The sequence below is a fragment of the Camarhynchus parvulus genome, chromosome 1A (genome assembly GCF_901933205.1).
Source record: "Camarhynchus parvulus chromosome 1A, STF_HiC, whole genome shotgun sequence".
Lineage (NCBI taxonomy): Eukaryota > Metazoa > Chordata > Aves > Passeriformes > Thraupidae > Camarhynchus > Camarhynchus parvulus.
The window spans coordinates 25,449,830-25,468,057 of NC_044586.1; the positions used below are offsets into that span (position 1 = coordinate 25,449,830).

Below are 18,228 nucleotides of genomic sequence, written 5' to 3' on the forward strand. Positions count from 1 at the left end.
TTCCTACCCAGGCTGGAGGACGGGAGTTGAATGATTTGCAAGAGGAGCCCTTGGCACTGTAAGTGTTCCCCGGGAGCTCAAAGCAATAGCAAGGGGGGCAGGGGGATGGAAAAGGAACTGGCTGAAAAACCCAGGGGAGAGAAAAGTCCAGATAAAACTCCTTGGGGGAAAAATTTGGATGTTGGTGCTTGGAGAATGTGAGCAGGTCCGGTAGCTGGGAGAGGGAGCTGTGATTCTTGCCTGGTTGCTTTGTTTCCTCTATCATTAGGGCAGGTGCTGCTGCAGAGGTTTGTCTCAAACCTGGCTGTACAAGCAGGGGCTGCTCAGTTCCTCATGCTGAGGAACCCCTGGGCTGGGCACCCTTCTGTTGGGGCTCCCTGGAACCCCCCTTGTGTCCTCAGCTGGCTGAGCCTGCTGAGCAGCACTGGGGGGCTGCCAGGGAGCAGCTGGGACAGGCAGCTGGTGTTTGCTGGCCCAGCACCCAGCCACACCTGCAGGGCACATCAGTGAGGAGTTCATAACATGGTGCTGTACCTCTGCTGCCACTGAATCTCTTCTCTCAACTGGGATAGTCTTCCAGTGATCCCCGTTTGGGAATATAGTTCTACTGGAAATGAGTTTCTGTCTCTTAGAGTGCATCCTCTTTCACCTGTTCTTAGTCTTAAAACTGCTGCCAGAATGAAGGATTTGAAATCCTGTGTAAGACACAGGAGCAGAAGGAGCTGAACCCGCATGGACTTCTTCCCATCACTATGATTAGCCACCTCAAGCAATTGAGGCTGGAGCTGTGAGACTCCTCAGAGGCCCTGGATTTGATAAGCCCTGACAAAAGCCTGAAAGGATGATGCTAGTGGGCTCTCCCGAGGCCAAGATCTGAGCATGCAAGAAACCCATAAAGAGAACATGAGCGCAAGGATGTTCCTCTCTACTCACAGAAGAGTATCTGCATGGAGGGCCATGGCTCATGGAGGTTCTGTGTCTCACACGCTGAGGCAGTGTAAGACAAGTGCACATGGAGGAATCTGTATTTTTGAAAGCTTTGGACAGGGGAAGATAAGTTCCTACACCAGAACGGTCTGAAAAGAGAAAAGAAGATCAAGTGATGCGTCTACATTATCTGCCAGGGACATTTTCCACAGAGAGTCAGAGATTAAGGATGGAGCAGATTAAAGAGTCAGCATTTGTCAGTAGTATTCAAGCCCCTTTAAATTTAAATAAAACTAAAAGAAGGATGATTAACCTGGCCAACAACCCCGACGTGGGATTTCTGACGCAACTGAGATAAGCCCATTAGTGTGTATTAGGTATAATTAGCATTCAGATGCAAGCAAAGCTCTTACCTAGAGGATTAAGCCCTTGACTGAGCAGAAATGCTGTCAGGGGCAATTAGGTAACACCTCGTCAGAGGAGGGAGCAGAGGAAGTGCATGGCAGAGGATCTTATGCCTCAACAGTCTTTGCATCCACAGCCACCAGCTCTTGCCCAGGAGCTGTGTGCTGGTGCTGGCAGGAGCAAAGGAGCTCTGGCAGACCAGGAAACACTGGGAGAAGGCAGCACAGCACTTGCAGAGTTCTAGAGGAGACTCAGAACGTTTGTCAAGCCACCTGTTTGATCTGGTACCAAGGACTATCCAAGTAACCAGGTATGGTAAGACAAAAGGCTGTGGAATTCCCATGGGAAGAAGCTGCTCTTGGCATTTCTTTCATGTCTGTGATCCTGGGGTGCTTGTCTGGCTGTGTGTAGGGGCAGTTTGTTCCCAAGGTGTGCGAACTGGGACAGTTTCTATGCTGTGGGGCAGGGCCCACTGCAGCAAGAATGGAGAATTCTTTGACTCTAATGATGGTAAGGAAGTCCCACCAGCTCCATGGTGGGAAGGCAGCTTGATTTCAGTGGCAAGAGGAAAGCTGTTATGTGGAATTAAGGTTGCTTTCCATCCTCTGTCATTTTTTAGTGATGCATGGAGAGAATAGAAGTAGGGAGAGATTAGTAAGGAAGAAGTTAGATTGTCCCTAATGTTGGAAATGTCCCTAGCTAAAAGTTTCTTTGAATGCTCTTTATTGAATTCATGCAGGTGAGAAAGGATGAAGTGTGATTTGGGCAGATCCTTTTTCCTACCAAATCCTGGGTTATTGGATATCCAGTGAATGGATGCAACTACTTCAGATTGGGGCAAAAAGAAACTTCAAGGGCTGAATCTTCCCATCAGCTATTCCTCTATTGAGTGAAGTCAGGGACAAAATGTGGACTCAAGGACTCAAGATGTTTTGACCCTCAAAGACATATTTGTGGTTAAGGTAACGTGCCAGTGCACAGCAGAGGTTATTGAAGCAGGGCAGGAATTCAGCTGGAGATGGAGCACAAATGCATCTTTCAAGTTTTGGATGTCAGCCTAAGGGATGGAAATCTCTTAGCTAGTTTGTTTTTTCTGTTGTACTTTTGGGAGTAGCCCTTGAGAAGGGTGCCAAGTATCTTGGACTAACATGGTGCTTAAAAGTGGATGCATGTCCCTCTTAGTTCAGGAGTGGGGTCTAGCACTGAGACAGATAAACCTACTGATAAGAATTGCACCTGAGAAAGAGACATAGTGATAGACTTTGGCACATTAGCAGACATGCTGTGGAGCAGCCTTCTGATGCAAAGCATTTTGTTGTAGGGCAGTACCATCTGAGTTCCTCCTATCCTGAGTAACAGAGAGGGACCAAATTCTGTCTTTGTTTTGGAGGCAAATGCCTTCATCTCTCAGTTTGGCCCTAAAAATCTGTGAGCCAAAAGATTTCCTCTCTCCTCCCAGCAGTGCAGTCCAGGTCATACCTATCACTGCACTTCCATCCTCATTCTGTTAAAGAAGAAGGTGACAGTGTTTGCCTGTCCTGCCACCATGCTGTGAGGAAAAGGAAAAAGCTGTAAATACTGGGCAACTGTTCAGGCACTGCAGAGATGGCAGCCAAATAAGTAACTTCCAGGGTTTGAGCTGATCCTTGTGTTTGTGGGCACAGAGTGTGCTTGGGAAGCGTTGTGTTACACGCGGGGGAATAGCATCTGTGCATGCTGCAGCTTCAGACACAACCATCTGCTGCTCCATTTGGGGCTGCTGGAACCTGTCCAGTCTCCTGCTTGGGATATTACAGCTGAGACAGAAGCCTGACCACAAGCAACAGAAGAACTAGCCTGCCTCTAGGTGCTATCATTTGGAACCATCCTACTGCCACCACAGATGGAAAGATGCTCTGGATGAAGCATTTCCAGACTGCCACAGATACAGAAATATCTTCACCTTGCATGGACGTGGAAGTGACACAGGAGGATTGCTCAGATGATCTTTCTCCTTGTATATAAGGATTTGCTTTCCAACGCTCTGGCTATTTCAGGATAAAGGAATGAACTGTCTTTAGAATAAGGAAAGAAATCTTTGATGACATTTATAGTTCTGAGATTAGAAGTCCAGAGTGTCACGGCAGGTGATGTTGGGGATTAAGCCAGAGTACTATGGTGACCTAATGAGATTAGTCTTTAGAACCAAATCCTGAAGTTAATTCCATCAGCGATTACACCACCTGGAGATAGGAGATATATAACAGTCATGGGGAAGAACATGACTTCAAGGAAGGAAAGAAGTTGCATTTATTTTTGTCCATAAATGCACTTGTTCAGACCATTATATTACTAATGGCATACTAATTAGCACAAACTTTGATGAAGGGCTGGTTTCTTCCCTTTGGGCACCAGTGAGAGTTATAGCTGTCCTCTCTGGGAAGGAAGCAAAAGGCTCAGAGTGCAGCAGTTCTGCTGGCTAAGACAGGAGACATGTCTCCCAAACAGAAATTGCTCCCTGATAACTCTTTATCCCCTGTGGAGTTTGGCTTATGTACAGTGTGGTGAAGAGGGGTCAGCACATGTAATATAATGCTCAAAAATACCAAAATGAGCACATCCTGGGCAAAGTTACAGGCTTTACTCCTCTAAATCCTGAGAAATTTGTGAAATAAACTTCTGCCTAAAAGATAGTGTCCAGTGTGTTGCCTTAGCCTTCTGTACAATCTTGCAACAATCTTGTGCTATTTACCATGAGTTTGGTATTGACAAACACTGGGCCCTAATTGCAGCTCCACCCAGACAAAGGACCCTTCCAGCCCAGTGTCCCATGTCCATCAGTGTTCTAAAGGTAATGCTTAGGCACAATTATGAGAACAGGTGAAGTATATCATGGTGATTCCCAAGGACAGGATATTTCTCTAAGCCCTACATGTGTCTTCATGGCTCCTGTAGTAGTCAGGTCCTGAAGCAGTAAGCAAAAACCTCAGCAATGCTATTCCAAGGCTAGCTAGAAAAAAACCCCAGCATTGGCATTGAACTTCCTGTTTTACCGAAATTGTGGGGCAAGCTTCTGCAGCAACCTGTCTCCAAGAGTGCAACTGTGTTTGAGACAAAAGGAGGTGTTAGTCTCCATGGCTCTGCAAGACATTGCACCATGGGGTAAATGTCTTTTTGGCCTTAGCTCAAGCGCTCTTTGTTTGGCGTCTTAATTCTAGCATACCAGATGAAAGGCAACACTACCCTGCTTAATTTGTACTCATTACAATCTTTCTTTATCTTTAATACCATTATCTCTGATCCTGTCACAATTATATTTTCCATAGTTCTGTCATCTGACTACTGATACCTAGAACGGATAAGCAGAGCGTTGTGCCAGTCCTTGCTGTTATCTTGCAGACAGAGGGATCTGAGAGAGGCCCGTGCCTGCTGCCCACAGCCCAGCGATGAGTGAGACCCCAGCCGCCAACCTCAACACCGGGGATGCTTCAACCGGCCCCACCACACCGCGCAAGGGGCCCCCCAAGTTCAAGCAGAGACAGACAAGGCAGTTCAAGAGCAAGCCCCCTAAAAAAGGAGTAAGAGGGTAAGGGAACTGTGGAGAGAAAAGAAGCCGTGCTAGTTGAGTCGCTCCCCACCACTACATTGTGCTTCTGTGCATCTTCCCTTGGGCAAGGAGCCAGACGGCTTCCCCTGCCCCCTCAGCTCTCCAGCCTGGAGCTGCTTCTCTTCTGCTCCCTACCCACAATTCTTCTTCCTTGGCTGGGGGCTTAGGGCATCCCTCCTTTCCTTGCTGCTGCCTCAAACTCACTCCTTACCTGCTCCTTTCTCTCCTAGGTTTGGAGATGACATCCCAGGCATGGAGGGGCTGGGCACAGGTAAGCTCTGCAGGATGTTGTCATGCCCTACTTTAGCACTAGCGTAGACAAACTTGATCATGGGAGAGGATTCTGGGGTGCCTCTGTTTCCCTGGCCTGTGCAGCTCTCAGGGTCACCTGAGAAGACTAGTTCTGCCTTCCCGAGCTGCCACGCTCATGCTTATTCTCCACATGAAGGAAAGACCATTTATGTATGCTCCAGCTTCAGACTGCCTACACTGGGCTGCAGAAGTGCTTGTTTGTTTTCTGCTAATACTCTGCTAAGAATTTCAGCAGCATGAGATTCTCAAATAAATGCTAAATGCTAAGCTATTAATACCAAAAATCACAGAAACTAAATCCCAGATGGTCAAGTATTTGTGTTGTCATCAGAATCCTAATTTTAAGAATTTTATGTACCCATCTGGGATTGAGAAACACGTATTGGATGAGCTGTAGCCAGTCAGAACTTTGAAGTTTTGATGAAGAGAGAGTTACAGATCCTGAATATTGTAGGCCAAATTATTCAGCATCTGATCTAAAACTGCACACATCTTCAAGGAGATCACAGTTTGGCTACAGATATTTTATAAGAACAGGAGAAGCCACATAACTGGAATTAACTTTTACACCAGTTTACATAGTCACTGAAGAGACTAGGAACTGCTGGCTTGCTTTTGCTCACAGGGAGAAAGTACACTGATCTGGTTTGGTCTGACAGGTAGTACCAGATTAGAAATGTTCGTCTGCCCATTTAACCTTCAAACAGAATCTCATTCTTGTTAACGTTTCCTGAGTAAATCAGCCTTTCCATTAATAAAAAAGAAACCCAAGGAGTGCATTGGACTATGAGAACACATTTGTCATTTTTCCTCTTTTGCAGATATCACCGTGATTTGCCCATGGGAAGCTTTCAGCCATCTGGAACTGCACGAGTTGGCCCAGTTTGGGATCATCTAAGGTGTCAGCATCTCTGCTGGTGTCACCTGGTGACTCCACAGATCCCAGCATGGTCTTTACCACCTTTGACACTTACTTTTGGCCCTTGCATCCGCTTGCTTATGGGCAGGGTGGTTTTGTAAGGGCTAGTTATGAGAAACTTAACTTTGCAGATTCATTTGGCAAAGAAGTTGTTTGGGACCCTGAGCAGACCTCATGTTCCATGTGATGAAACTACTGAAAAATGTCTTCATGTCTCCCTGCACTATATTCTTTCTTCTCTCACTGTCATAGAGATATTGTGTGCATGTATGTCCAGACCTAATTAAATCAGCCTATTCTGTTTTCTTCCTTCCCTCCCTTTCTTCAGCTTTCTATATAGAATTTCCATGGGTAGGTCCCTGCATTATTTGGGCCACCAATTATTTGCTCAGAGTACATCTGTAGAGAGCAGCATTGGAGTCACACCAGTCCAGACATTAGGCTGCTTTCCACAGGAGATCCTTCCCCAGCAGCTCACCATAAGGAATGTGCTGCTAAGATTTACCTCATCAGCAAATGAGGAAAAGGGCTTGCAAATGTTGTCTCTGCTGTACTGCCCACAGGCTATGAACCACGAGAGAGTCTGGCTGTTCTCATAATGTTAAATGAAAATGTGTGCATCTGAGATCAATAGCTAAGTGAATTAATCCTATTATTCATTCCTTTGTGGTTGCAGTTCCAAAGAAGCAGCCCTCCAAATGATGCTGCATTTCCTCTCCTTTGATGGGAAGCCCTGTGTGACGCCTGTCCCCATGCCAATACATATTTGCATGAGACATTTGCTCCCCAGGACATGCTTACTGCTGATTAAGACAGGGAATCCTTATGATCTGTCACCAGGCTGTGCCAGCGGTCCTGCCACATGCAGCAGAAAATGATATTGCAGTAATTGCTCCCTCTTCCCTGTATTTAGCTTAGGACAAGTCTCCCTTCACCCTGCCCCTCATAAGTAGGAAGGCTTTTCTCTCTTCACTCCCTGGCAATTTCAAGCTCTGGAGCTTGCTTGGACAAGCAGGCAAACGGTGTCCCCAGAGAGAAGTAAGAGCAGAGCAGGCGGGGAGGCAGGGGAAGGGCGGGATGTGTGCATGCAGGCAAGCACAGCGCAAATCCACTTAACCCCATCGATCTGCGTCTGCTGCTCTCTGGCAGCGAGTGCTGCCGAGTGGTGAGGCACCCACAGCCACTCAAATATTCAGGGAAGGCACCGAGATTCCCTGGCATTAGGGAAGGGCTTTTGGCTTGTTTGCAGGCAAGGAGCAAGTTTGTTGTAGCTACATAGTATTCATAACAGGAGGTGGAATTTTTAGTTATTGCTTTTAGGTTAAGAAGCCTCATTGCATAAGAACTGCCTTCCCCTATCATATCTTTCCTAGGCTGAACATGTTCATGGGAGCAAGGAGTGATTGTGGAGAGGAGAGCAAATCCTGTCTAAACGATTGATCCTCACGCAAAAAGCATTGCTATAAATCCATGGCGGTGCCATAGTTATCTGCTACTGTTATTCCAGGAATAAAAGCTCGCAGTTTTCAGTTAAAACATAGCTTGGGCACCAAAAGCTAAAGGAAATGAATTCCTGTTGGCAGTCCAGAGTACAGCTTTTATTATGCAGCCCTGCTGCCATTAGACACAGCAGCGAGCCATGGAGGGCTCAGAGCCGCAGCACCATCGCAGCGCAGAGCCGTGTACCATTTAGCTAATTGCAGCCCACAGCTATTTCCTTGGCCAGAGGCACTCTGTCCTTTCCACTTACTTCCAGCTTCTGCCTTTCTCACCTTTTAATGCTTTTCTTCTTTCCCTAAGTGTTCTTTATATAAATGACCTTTTATTTAGCTTTTACTATAGGGAACTGATTTATTTTTTTTTTCAAGCTCATGTACTAGCCCTCTCCTTCTGCAGTTAAATGTGAGTGTTTGTATGGCAATACTCTCATGCTCTCCCTCCCATTATGCCATCCTGTTACATGTGATCCTTTTTCCACCTTCTCAGTCTGTCCTCTTCTCTCTGGGAAAAGACCCATTAGATCCAGTTTTGAATCCTTCTAGCTGGCTGCCTCTATTTTAGTTGAGTTTTTCCTTTTTTAAGCTCGACAAAAAAAAGAGGAGGAAATTTTAATTCATCATTTTGCTCCCTTTTCATCCCAGACCTTAGTAAAACAGTCCACAGACAGTGAGATACTTTGTCAGAAAATACTGGGGTAAAAGCAAAATTCTCCTTAGTCCAGGGGCTGAAGTTTTAGCAAATCAGAAGGTCCTGGTGTAGTTCCTCATCTGATTGCCATAGCCCCAGTTCCCATCAGAGAACTTCCCCATTCTCCTTCCTAGAGGAGTCCAGCAGGAATGCACACATAACCCAGTTCTCATACCTAGCTGATGAGATGTATCAGAAGATGGATGTTTTGAGCCAACACAGTTTGTTAGTTATTTTAAAAATAATTTCTATTCATTAATAGGAATCACATTCATTCCTTTAATTGTAAGGAATTTTGAGGCTTAGAAGAAGAGTCTTAAAACACACTCATGATTGTTTTTTCTGAGGTTCTGAGTTTTTTCTAATGAGCCATAATTCCTGAAACTTCCATTTTTCAGTGAGAGATGGCTATGTAAAGAAAGAAAGCAAATGTGTTAAAGCAGCTTGTTGAGGGACTTCACTATATATGCATTGTAATACATTATTCTCTGTTCTTTTACTATAAAAACATGTCAAAAGGAATAAAAATTAATAAAAAATGTTTTAAAAATCTTAAGAATGTAGTCTGACTTGCTTACAAAATACAGCCAGGGAAAGGCAAATGACTTAGCTTTTCCTTCTGAAATCCTTTCCTTTCCTGGGGAAAGCCCTGAAAGTCACTTATCACTTCTCATTAGAGAAAGACAGCTATTTATCTCCGAACAATAGGCAATAAAGACTGACTGTGATATCATCTGAGAAGCAGTTTTTTCCTGAGCGATGACTGGTATATTCTCCCAGAAGCGTTGCACATGGTTTCCTTCAGGTTGAAATCTTTTGGCCAGCTACATCTTCTAGGACTCAGTGCCAATGAATGTCACCATGTTTTCTACCCTATAGCAAAAAATTGCTGAGATGTGAATGTCACTTAGTTCCTTCTCATTGCCATGACTGCGAGACAGAGATGCAAACACCCATCTCCTCTTGCTTCTTCCTGTTGCTGAACTTTCTAGGTGTGCATAGGGGTTTCAAGTTGGTCAAGTGCAACTGCTTTCTTGTGTTGTGTTGTCAAATCTCAGCCTTGAAAGTGTTTTCTTTCGTGCCATCTTTGGAGTTTTTTCCTTGCAACTTGTTACTGGGTGTCCAGTTGAAGGTCTTTTGTCTTTGAATGTTCTCTATCCTGTGAGATACAAATATGAGTTGTCCAGGACTTCCTTTGTGAGAGCTTTTTATAAAACCCTTCCTAACCACATTTTGAAAGCCAGAAAAAACATCTTCTCACATAGTTATGTCTACTTAAATCTGTAACCATATTTTGAGTCCCATCCTTGCTGACCTCAGTTCTGACTCTAGTGGAAGAGTTATTTAAACCCAAATCTCTGCAAGAAAAGAAGAACGAACCTTAGGAAAAGTGAGAAGCACTTGTTTGCTTCCCTCTCCCCCACCCCCCACCACCCCCTCCTCCCAATCTAAATCACCTCAGTTTAAAATTAAAAAAAATTAAAAAAAAAAAACAAACAAACATACAAACAAAAAACCAAGAAAAAAAAAAACCACCAAACCCTCAGTGTAAGATGGATTCTTCAGGAGACCTGAAAAGCACTAGTGCAAAATTACCATCCTCCAACAGTTTTCAAACCAGCATCTCACTCAGTATCAAGCCACTGTCACATTTTCCTATAGTATTGATCAATAAGGTGTAGGCTAAAAAATGTGCCCTGGCAATATCACTCTGTTTTGTGGGGCACTTTTCTATTTTATAAATGGGATTTTGAGAGTTAGGTAAATTAAGAGTACCCACCATCCAGTCTTCACCCCACTATTCAATACTTGATTTCCAGAGTACTTAACATTTTATCTTGAAGTTTAAAATGCGGCTGTCATTAGTTGTGGTTGCAGCTGTAAGTACTCATTAGTGAGTCTCATTCTCTCTGAGTCAGATCTCACTCAGACAGTAAGATCCAGGGCCTCAGCTTGGAGATCTGAGGAACAAGAAGTCTATTTTTGAGAGCATTTATGTAATGCTCCATAGGGTGGGCAGGTTATTCCAGCCAGCAGTCTGTTTCAGCATCACCACACCACTGTGATGCAAATCTAGACAGATTTGAAGAAAAAAAAAAAAAGAACATAAGATTATGCAATTAAAATAAAAGATTGTATCACATGCTTATAAATGTGCTCAACTCTGGAATTTCCTCATACCAGACTGCTTAACTTTGAAGCCTTATTCCCAGTCCCATAGGGCTGCCAGGGCTGTTGGAGCTGGGATCAGCTCAGTACCCTAGTGTTAGGCACCTGCACCTCCAAAGTTTGTCCTGACAGCCCAAGACAGGGAACATTTATGGCTCTGAGCCTTCCACACCAGCTGTGATCCACCTGGAGGGAGTGGGATACCTGAAGCCTCTGTGCTGGGGATACATAACGATTGAATTCTGTCTGTGGCAACTTTCAACTTATCTTTAGCATGTGCTCTCACATTTTATATTGTTCCTCTTCTTGAAGTTTAGCATAATTATGGTGAGAATTTTGGTGTTGCTGCTCCTGCTGGGTGAAAAGAATACCTTCTCTATCAAAGCCTTCAGGAATTTTCAAACACATTCTTGCCTCTGGCATTTTTCTGAGGGCCTCTCACATTCCTGAGGCTGTAAATGAAGTGGCTGAGCATAGCAATCACCAGCACATTCTCCACACACAACAGAGTGCCTAGAAGTCAGAGCAGACCAGGGATGTGACAGAAATAGATGAACAACACTACCCTGTGAAGAGTAGGACTTCAGACAGGGGGGCCCTGGGGATGAAGAAGGCCTTTGGTACCCTGACACCTTGGTCAGGACAGTGGTCAGCACAGGAAAAGTCCACAGCAAGGAATGATACCTTCAAGAACATGGAGATCACAGAGAAGGAATGTGGTGAAGCCCCAGAAAGCTGCTTGCCACAGCTGCACGCTGGGCTTTGCCCTGTGCTCTGTGCCACACAGGGAGGGTGTAGCTGCTGGCCAAGGAGCACTTGCAGGAATTCTGAGCCTGTTATGATGCTGAAGAAGAGCATCCACACAAGGCACAAATAATTTATACAGCACTGAGCAAGCTGAACTTGGTCCCTTACAAAAGACCTTGCTCTCTCTGGGAGGCAGGGGCTGCACAACCACCCAGGAAGGAAGAGAGCTTGGAGAAAAACACACCAAAGCCTGGGAGCTCCAGACTACCACCACACTGACCCTGCGATCATGGGTGACAGAGTAGGTGAGCAGGAATAACATCAGTGGGAAAATCTATGTCTTGTGCTATTAGGAGAATTTAATAAACCCGGGTTTTACTTCCCCTCACCTCTGGACAGGACGCCAAAAGGAGCAACAGATAGAAATCCCAGGATCATTAAAAACCCCACCACTGAGGGCTGCTGGAACACATCTCTTGGAAGTATGACCTAGGCAGGTTGACAGGGGCTGGAAGTATGACCTAGGCAGGTTTACAGGGGCTGTAGAGGGGCAAGCAGGCTATAGGCAGAAGGAAGGCAAGGCCAATTCCTCAGCCATACAGAGGTTTCTGCCCCACCAGTGACCTGAGGCACAAACTCCCATTGAAAAACACCACATTGGTTTCTCTAGGCACAGGGAGAAGGCAAACGCATTTGCTCATCTCACAAGAGCTATCTGGATTCAAGCCAGCTCAAATCTGTATCACCCAGACAGCTGCTGGCACGGGCATAGCAATCTTGCATCTGTCTGCACCAGGGAACTGGCTGCAGGTCTGAAAGTAAGGGAAGAAAAACAAAAGAATGACAAACATGTGGAAAACAACAAGTTGTGTTAGATCTGGCTTTAGCAACTGCAGTTTTACCAGAAACATTCACTGGGACCAAGGTCTTTCCATGCTAGGCACTCTGTAAGTGCATCACTGTGAGCTAATGAATTAGTTATAACCCTGGTCTCCAAGCAAGGCTATTCTCCAGCCTGAGGATGCTGAACTTCATTAATAGGGGGCCACTGCAAAGATGCAGCACAGTCAGTCTTGAAAATGCCAGTACATGGCCCGGTCACCTACAGACAGCTGGGATTGGGAACACACAGATGGAGGCACTGGGGAAAGTCCTTTGGAACACAAACCTGAAGCTAGATCATCTGGTAAGCACCAGTCTCAGACAAGAGCAAAGGAAAAGCAAGTCAACAATTACATTGGAATGAAATATGGTCAGCAAGGGAGGCGATTTTGAACTAAAGCTGCCTGTACAGAAAGAGTACCACAAGAAGCTATATTATGATAAATCTGAGAGGATCTTAACACCATTGCATCCCCATCCACAAGGCTGCGTTCAGTTCTAGGATTTTGAGGACAGAAGCTGAGAAACTGTTCTGTATTTTGAACTCATGTAGAAGGGGAATGAAGAGTAAACAAAGATGAAGAGAGGAGGCATAAGGACTCCACTGGCATCAGGGACGTTGCTCCAGCATGCACAGCCCCCTGAAAGAGTCAAGTGGAGTTATGATTCCCACCTGGAGGTAGCTGTAGGGTATAGATGACAAAGGAGGATAAATATTAGCGAGGATGAAACAAGGAAGAACTGTCTGAAAATAACACCAAAATATTGAGTAGCTGTTATCAAGAAATCCTGACATATACCTTCCTTGGGAAAACATGGTCCCCATGGGAACTGGGAAGGCTCTGATAGTCAGTACATTTGTGACTGTGTTGTAGAAAGCATCCAAGAATCCCCTGCAAAGAACATCTGGTACAGAACAGGCGTAGTTCCTGCAGGAGCCAGGGCAGTCACTCAGGGCCATCTCCATTGCTGCTGTCTCTCAAGCTGTGCTCTAGTGATGTGTAGAAAGTTTGCTTTTCATGTGAAATTCATGCTCAGCCATTACAATATCAAAGCTAAATACACAGGAAGCTCTGTTTAGCAGCCATCTGTAAGCTTCTGATAACAAGACAAAGTAAGATGTTGGGTTCTCTGTTGCTGAAAAATAAATATGAAAAAAACAGCAAAAATCTCAAGCTCAAAACAGAGAACATGGAAGCACACGAGACATTTTCATTTCACTCTTCAGGGAGAACTGCTTCTTTGGAAAATACAGTAAGATTTTTGTTCCACATCCTACCATCAGTGCCAGGTTTCTCACTTTGGAGGGCACAACATGCACTGCAGTGTGTGTGATGCTATGATATGCAATATATTTTTCTTTGCTTCAGTCTAGAACCATTTCTCTGAAATGTGGAATAAAGCTTTAAAGATTTATCCCAGCCCTGTAAACTTTTTGCATTCATTCATAGTAATGCCTAATCCCATTTTAATCTTAATAAGCTCTTTAGTGCAATAATATCCTATGGCATTAAGGCATACAACTTAATTCCTTGAATTAAAGCCAGGATTCTCTTTGGAGTTTTTGCACTGACTTCCATAAGCTTTGGATCAGGTCAACCTCCAAAAAAAACCTCCAACCTGCTGCAAACCAGTGAACTGTCTGATTGAAAAGGCTTTATGATTTTATATTCTCTTACAGTAGCTTTTGTATGTGTATAAAATCTACACTCATAAGAATTCCAGAACTTCCAGCAGCATTTATCCAGAATAAGTAGCTACCCTGATGACAAGATGCTATTGATAAACCCTTCAGGAAGAAATATTTCTTTACCCTCATCCCAGCCCAGGGCTGATACAGTGATAGAACATGAGAAGCTTGAAGCCTTTGGGTGCCTAGTCTCAGAAGAACATTATTTCTTGATCTCTCTAAATGAGCCAATCATGAAGTGAATTCCCAAGTTCCTTCAGACAAAAACAATAGAGACAAATTTAATACTAACTGAATTGCAATCAGGAGGAAGTTGTTGCTAGTTATAATTATTTAGCTACAGAGGAAATTTTAAATCACCTCTTTCAAAGGTCTGAGAAAAATCATATTGTGGGAACCACCTGGAATTTCTCTCTGAACTTCAAATAAATGTCTCAAGTATTCCCAATAGTACAAATCCTCTGGCTTGTTTTCAAACGCTAATTGTGGCTGGGAGCTACATAACAGTGCAAAATCCATTCTCTGCCCTTCCCATGTCTTCATTTTGACTTTACTTAAAAATCTGTATCATAGCCACTTCAGTCCCTTGAGCCTCGTGACAAGGCACTGAATGTACACAGAGAGGATAAATCAGTCCAAAGCTTGGACACAAATCCAAGTCAAGGGGGTTGCTGTTCACTGACTGGGTTGGACAAGGTGACCTCTTTGACTGCTCCAATTGTCAAATTACATACAGTTCACAGTGCCTTCGGCTTGTACATATCTCTGCATGCAGCAAGCTCAGAGCACGAGAGCAACTCATTGCTGCAGCTCAGCTGCTGAACAGTACTCAGTAACCCAAAACAGTTTTGTTTTTTTTCATCAAAGGTCCTTAAACCCTCTTTAGTTTACTAAAGAGATGGTCCAAAGGCTATTTGAAATGTCTTCATGGGAACTATTTCTGATAGGAGATGAGTCTTGCTTATATGCAGCAGAAAAGTAAAATCATATCTGGTGGCTGGTTTGGCAAATTCAGATAAGAACTACATTGCTAATTTCTCACAGAGGCAATAATGAAACTCAGAAACAATCTTCCACATGATCTGTGCCCTGTAGATCTTCAAACCAAGAGTGTGTGACAGGAAGGGGGATAGATATGCTGAGGGTAACATCTGTGGCCCAAGCATTTCAGAGCTCTTGTGCAGGACCACTGGAGAAGCTTTCAATTCAGACTGTACAGAATGTCACTAGGATGATGCCAGCTGTGTTTGACAGTCTAGTGCCCATGCTTACCCACTGGTGCACAGGAGCAAGAACTGGGTTTGAATGCAATAACCTGTATGCTCATACAAAAGCACTTGAAAGAACGGAGATTGGCATGTATGTTAAACTAATGCCACTGAGCCTGGCACAGGCACTGCAAAATTTCTAGCCTATTGCTATAGAACAGGCAAAATAAGTCTTCATTGCTGCCTGCTGTGTGTCTAATTTAAATAAAAAATGTGCAGAAAAGCACAAGAATCAAAAGTTTCTACCAAATCAGAAAAAAATCCTTCAGACCCAGTACTTTGTCTCCAGCTGTAGCAAAGGACAAGATACAAATTACATATATAACAGGATGTCACAGACATATCTGGTAGCTTCCAGTGATTTGCACTCAAAGACATCCTGAGGCAAAGAGGATGTCTTTGTGTACAATAGAATAGCACTTAGTAAATTTTTCCTTCATGATGCAGTAGAGACACTTTCTGAACTTATAGAAACTTGTACTATCTATGGTACCCTTAGTTAAGGAGTTCACACAATAAACCCTCATATCTAAAAAAAAGAAATTAACAGATCTGTGGCTTTTTTCTCTCAGAATGCATAAAACCTCCCAACTTGTTTTACTTGATGCTACCTGCAAGTTTCCTCAGTGCTTTCCTTGGAGGAGACAAGAGTACTCTATTGACTAAAGTAACCTATTCCTATTAATTTTGGTGCTTCCAGGAAGAGGATGTTCTGGTCCTTCATTTTTTGGCCAGTGGTAATCATCTGCAGTTGCTGGGTTCCAATTTAGAATATTGTTACTTGAAAACGATTAAAAGTCCGTGTTATTTCTTACCTAGAGAGGTTAGGACACCACCTGTATTTAAATACAGGGGAAGGGTGTTTTTTCTTTTAAGTCAGTGTTACTTAGGAGCAGCATTTAAAGAATTCAGATAGGACATGATGAAGATAGGTAAAATTTACTGGAAGTTGGTTAAGTAAATTTCCTGTGAGCAGATAAAATAATCTTTACAATTACTGTGTTCTAGCAGTAGTTTCAAGATTAAAAGAATACGCTTCACAGCCATTCTCTACACACAGGATCAGAACCACAGCTGCTGAAAATTGACCTTGTACCCGTAAGACACCATATATTTACTGCAGCTGGTCACAAGGCTGGCTTTCTGGGACCTTGGGAGAAGCTCAGGTGGTATTGTGTGCACTGTTTCAAGGAACTGTGTTTTCTTCCAGCAAGTAGTATATTTCCACTTGCCTCATTTTGTTTTTGAGGCATCTGCATTCCAAGTGTCAAACTCCAGCTTCTCCAGAGTGTTGGCAGCTGATCCCAGCAGTAAAACCCATCTAGGCTCATTGAAGCAATGGGGCTGAGGGCTTTACTGTGGAAAGAGATAAAGTTCTTAGCCTTGATTAAATAATTGGCAAGAAGGAACATTTTAGAGGAGATGAGGTAGCTGTTGGTTTAACATTTTAGCCATCTATGGCAAACCAGAGGAGACTGCCTCATGCTCACTAATATCTTAACTGAGCATATTACATCCTATGGGTTACTCAAAGCAAAGCTAAGGTGGGGAATTATTGTCTCAGGAAAGCTGTCAGGACACACCTAGGACAGAAAGTGGGTGATTAACCCAGCAGGTGGAGTCCACACTTGATACAGCAGAAGCAGAGGGAGTACTGCAGATTCCCAAGGGATTCAAAACAGAGACATGCTGCTTTTAATATATTTATAGCAAATAAAGTTCCCTTAACAAGAGGGTACCCAGGACACCCCTATTGCCTCGGAGCAAAGTCCAGCTGCAGAAGCAAGGCCATGTTTTGGATTTGCAGTCAGTAGCAGCATGCACAGACTGTGACAAGAGCTCCTGTTCCAGTGCTAGAGTTGGCAAGGCTGCAGGTGTGGGAGGGAGCACCCTGCCCAGTCCTCCTCCCCATGCCCTGTACTCAGCTGCCTCCTCTAAGCTCCCTTTGGAGCATGGTGGCAGTGGCTGCCAAACAGGTCCTGCTCTAGTGGGGCTCCTGGTGTGCTTGTACTGGCTCTGCCTGCTGCTCCTCCAAGGGCTCCTGTGCCTGCCTTCCCCTCTGCACACAGGGCTGGGCACTCAGCTCCTGGCCATGCCAGACTTCAGGAGATGCCAGCACAGACTGTTCTTATTGAGGATGCAGCCTTGTATGGTCAGCAATGTCTGTGGTGTATTGTGAGAATTGGAGCTATAAATACAGAAAATAAGGGTGACTTTGGTATGTTTTCCCACTTAAATTTTTATCGGACTTTTGAGAGACAGAAATATCAGAAAGCTCCTTTAATGACAATGGCATTATTTAAGAGTCTCTGCAAAAACTGAGCCCTAAAACCTCTGCCCTACTAGCTCATGCTTCTCAGGCCTTGAGGCAAAATCATTCTGAGTGAGGCTGTGCCAAGTGAAGACCCTTCTGAGTGTCCCATTTCTGACTCTGAAACACGTGGAAGTTCCCCATCCATAGAAACATTTGCAAGCTTTTCCAAAGCTGATGGAGGAGGAATCTTAGGATCAGTAGCACCTGCATAAGGAGTCCAGCTGCCTCCCACAACCACCCTGTCATGCAGGAGGGGAGAAGTCCCATAGTACCTGGGGCAGGAGCAGCACAGGGAGGTCCAGGATGCTCATCCACAATGATGTCTTTGTGTCTCAGGATAAATTCTCCCTACACGGAAGTATTTCCTAGAGTAGGAAAACCAGTTGTAAGCCCCTCCCCAGCTGCTGGGATGGGTTTGCTTGGAAAAACGCAGTGTTATAACATGAGTTTCATCTTTTGGCAGCTGTTGCATAAATAGCTTTCTCTTACTGGAAGCAAAGACAATGGTTGGGTTTTTTTTAAATATTTTATACCTTTAACACTATCAAGTATTATTCAAGTTCTCCATAGCTGCAGAAGAAAACAGCAGCTGGGTCCTGGTTTTGACCAGAAAAAGTCATAGTCGTGACATTGAATTATACAAGCACAGAGATCCAAATAGGTTGTTTTTATTTATTTTGTTTTCTGAAATCTATAAAAATAAACATCTTCAAGACTATGGAACTTTGCCAAAAGTTAAAAATATAACTGAATAAGAAAGTAACAGCCACACACTGTTCCTAACCCAAATTTAACATTAAAAACCCCAACCTAGCCACAGCA

The 18,228-nt window shown here is 44.1% G+C and overlaps 1 protein-coding gene across 1 annotated transcript; it reads left to right on the plus strand.

Moving 5' to 3' along the window:
- On the plus strand, positions 1–6,291 carry PDE6H (phosphodiesterase 6H). The gene is made up of 4 exons (XM_030960385.1): positions 1–58; positions 4,711–4,897; positions 5,149–5,189; positions 6,052–6,291. Exons 2-4 carry the CDS (start codon positions 4,758–4,760, stop codon positions 6,126–6,128), a joined length of 258 nt encoding a protein of 85 aa, XP_030816245.1. The 5' UTR covers positions 1–58; positions 4,711–4,757; the 3' UTR covers positions 6,129–6,291.
- Positions 6,292–18,228: the final 11,937 nt, after the last annotated feature.